Source organism: Morone saxatilis, unplaced genomic scaffold (assembly GCF_004916995.1).
Source record: "Morone saxatilis isolate NCDOM2014 unplaced genomic scaffold, NCSU_SB_2.0 Contig7, whole genome shotgun sequence".
Taxonomy (NCBI): Eukaryota; Metazoa; Chordata; class Actinopteri; family Moronidae; genus Morone; species Morone saxatilis.
This window is the reverse complement of record NW_023340246.1, coordinates 20,898,596-20,900,370: the sequence shown is the minus strand read 5'-3', so window position 1 is coordinate 20,900,370 and position 1,775 is coordinate 20,898,596. Positions and strand designations below refer to the sequence as shown.

Below are 1,775 nucleotides of genomic sequence, written 5' to 3'. Positions count from 1 at the left end.
GAAAAACTCTTTTCCCAACGTCCAAATGTACGTAAAAACATATCTGGGTCTTTAGCTTGCTAGAACTTTCTCTCTCCATCGGCTCTTTCTGCTGTCAGTTGCCGGGCAGATAGACACAGTACACCGGATTAACAATGATTTACTAAATTAAAATACTTTCTGGTAATATTGATCAATATTCTACATTATTGGACTATTTTGTCTTTATTTATTCTCTGATGTGATTATTTGAATTAAACCCACTCTACAGATAATCTTTCTGTGTCCACATCAGTGATTTTTAAATGTAATTTCACTGATACCCAGAAACATAAATCATGAATTATAAGTATTAATTAATGAATTATAACAGTGAAACAAAAGTAAAAAATCATTTTTAATAAACACATCTTGTACTTGTCAATTTATTTTCACAATTGCAAACACAAGACATATATTAAAATACAAAACATGTAATTATTTAATTATATAAATATTTACAGTTCTAAAAGTCATGGTCTGATTTAAACTTTTAACAATATATTATATATATGAGAAAAAAACAAAAAACAAAGCAGCTTTTAGCCAACGCAGACATAGACACAGTGTTATTGATCCCGAGTACCAATGTGCCATTTGCCAATATTCAAGTTCAAAACATAATAAAAACCACAAAAAACTCAAGGTAGCTCCTGAACCGTATACTATATTGTTCTTGTGCATTTTAATTCATTGTAAGGTTCATTAAAGTCTGCAAATTTGCATAATTTCCAGTATTTTTTAACCTCACATGAATAAATAACTCTTTAAATGTGCCGTTATCTCTTCGGCCCCATTAGTCGCTCCTGGATCTAAACTCTTCAGGCCGTGCTGTGAGCGTGGAGGCTAAGCTTCTCGCTCTTCATCAGGCTGTCGCCGTTCAAACGTGGGTGAATGGCGATGGCGGCGGACGACACTGTCTTTGACTTTCTCCTGGAAGCGCGGGAACACAGCAGGTGGAAGATCTCCGCCACGTTGAGCAGGAGAGAGACGCAGGACACCACGAGCATGAAGATGATGAAGATGGTCTTCTCCGTGGGCCGAGACATGAAGCACTCCACGGTGAAGGGACAGGGCGCCCGGGAGCAGACGATTCTCGGGTCCATGATGAACCCGTACAGGTAGTACTGCCCCACGATGAACGCCACCTCCAGAAGGATTCGGAAGAAGATGGAGGTCATGTAGGACCCCAGCAGGTTGCCTTTGATCTTGACGTGGCCTTTATCGTCAGAGTACTTGGGAACTTTGGTGAACTCGCTCCCGGAGTGGGCCTGCATGTATCCTCTCATCTTGTTTTCTTTGTGGATGACGTGGAAGACGTGGCCGAGGTAGATCAGCGTCGGCGTGGAGACGAAGATGATCTGGAGGACCCAGAATCGAATGTGCGAGATCGGGAAGGCGTGGTCGTAGCAGACGTTCTTGCAACCGGGTTGTTTGGTGTTACAGACCATATTCGACTGTTCATCTCCCCACACCTGCAATGTTTAGACGAGGAAGTTAGTTTTATAAACACAGAAGAGTGCTAATATTGGCTAAACTGGCTACAAAACGTCATTCTGGAGGTAAATTGTTGTAGTTTTTAATAAAGAAACATTAGTTATAGCAGGATAAGTTAGCAAAGAGAGGGTTATTGTCTCTAAATCACTGGTTCCCAGTTTGGGCGGTCCAAATGTCCACTAGGGGTCGCCAAAGCTTCACAGGGCGTCACAAGGCATCATGCGATGGGTGGCTCGGGGTTGAAGACAACTTTGTGGATC

General features: G+C 41.6%; 1 protein-coding gene across 1 annotated transcript in view; it reads right to left on the bottom strand.

Annotated features, from left to right (window-relative positions):
- Nucleotides 1-490: 490 nt before the first annotated feature.
- Nucleotides 491-1,775, bottom strand: part of LOC118341081 (gap junction Cx32.2 protein-like) — a 3,358-nt gene continuing 2,073 nt past the window's right edge. The window contains exon 3 of the mRNA XM_035679261.1: nucleotides 491-1,493. Within this exon, the coding sequence (XP_035535154.1) occupies nucleotides 840-1,493 (654 nt within the window). The 3' untranslated portion in view covers nucleotides 491-839. The remainder of the gene's footprint in view (nucleotides 1,494-1,775) is intronic.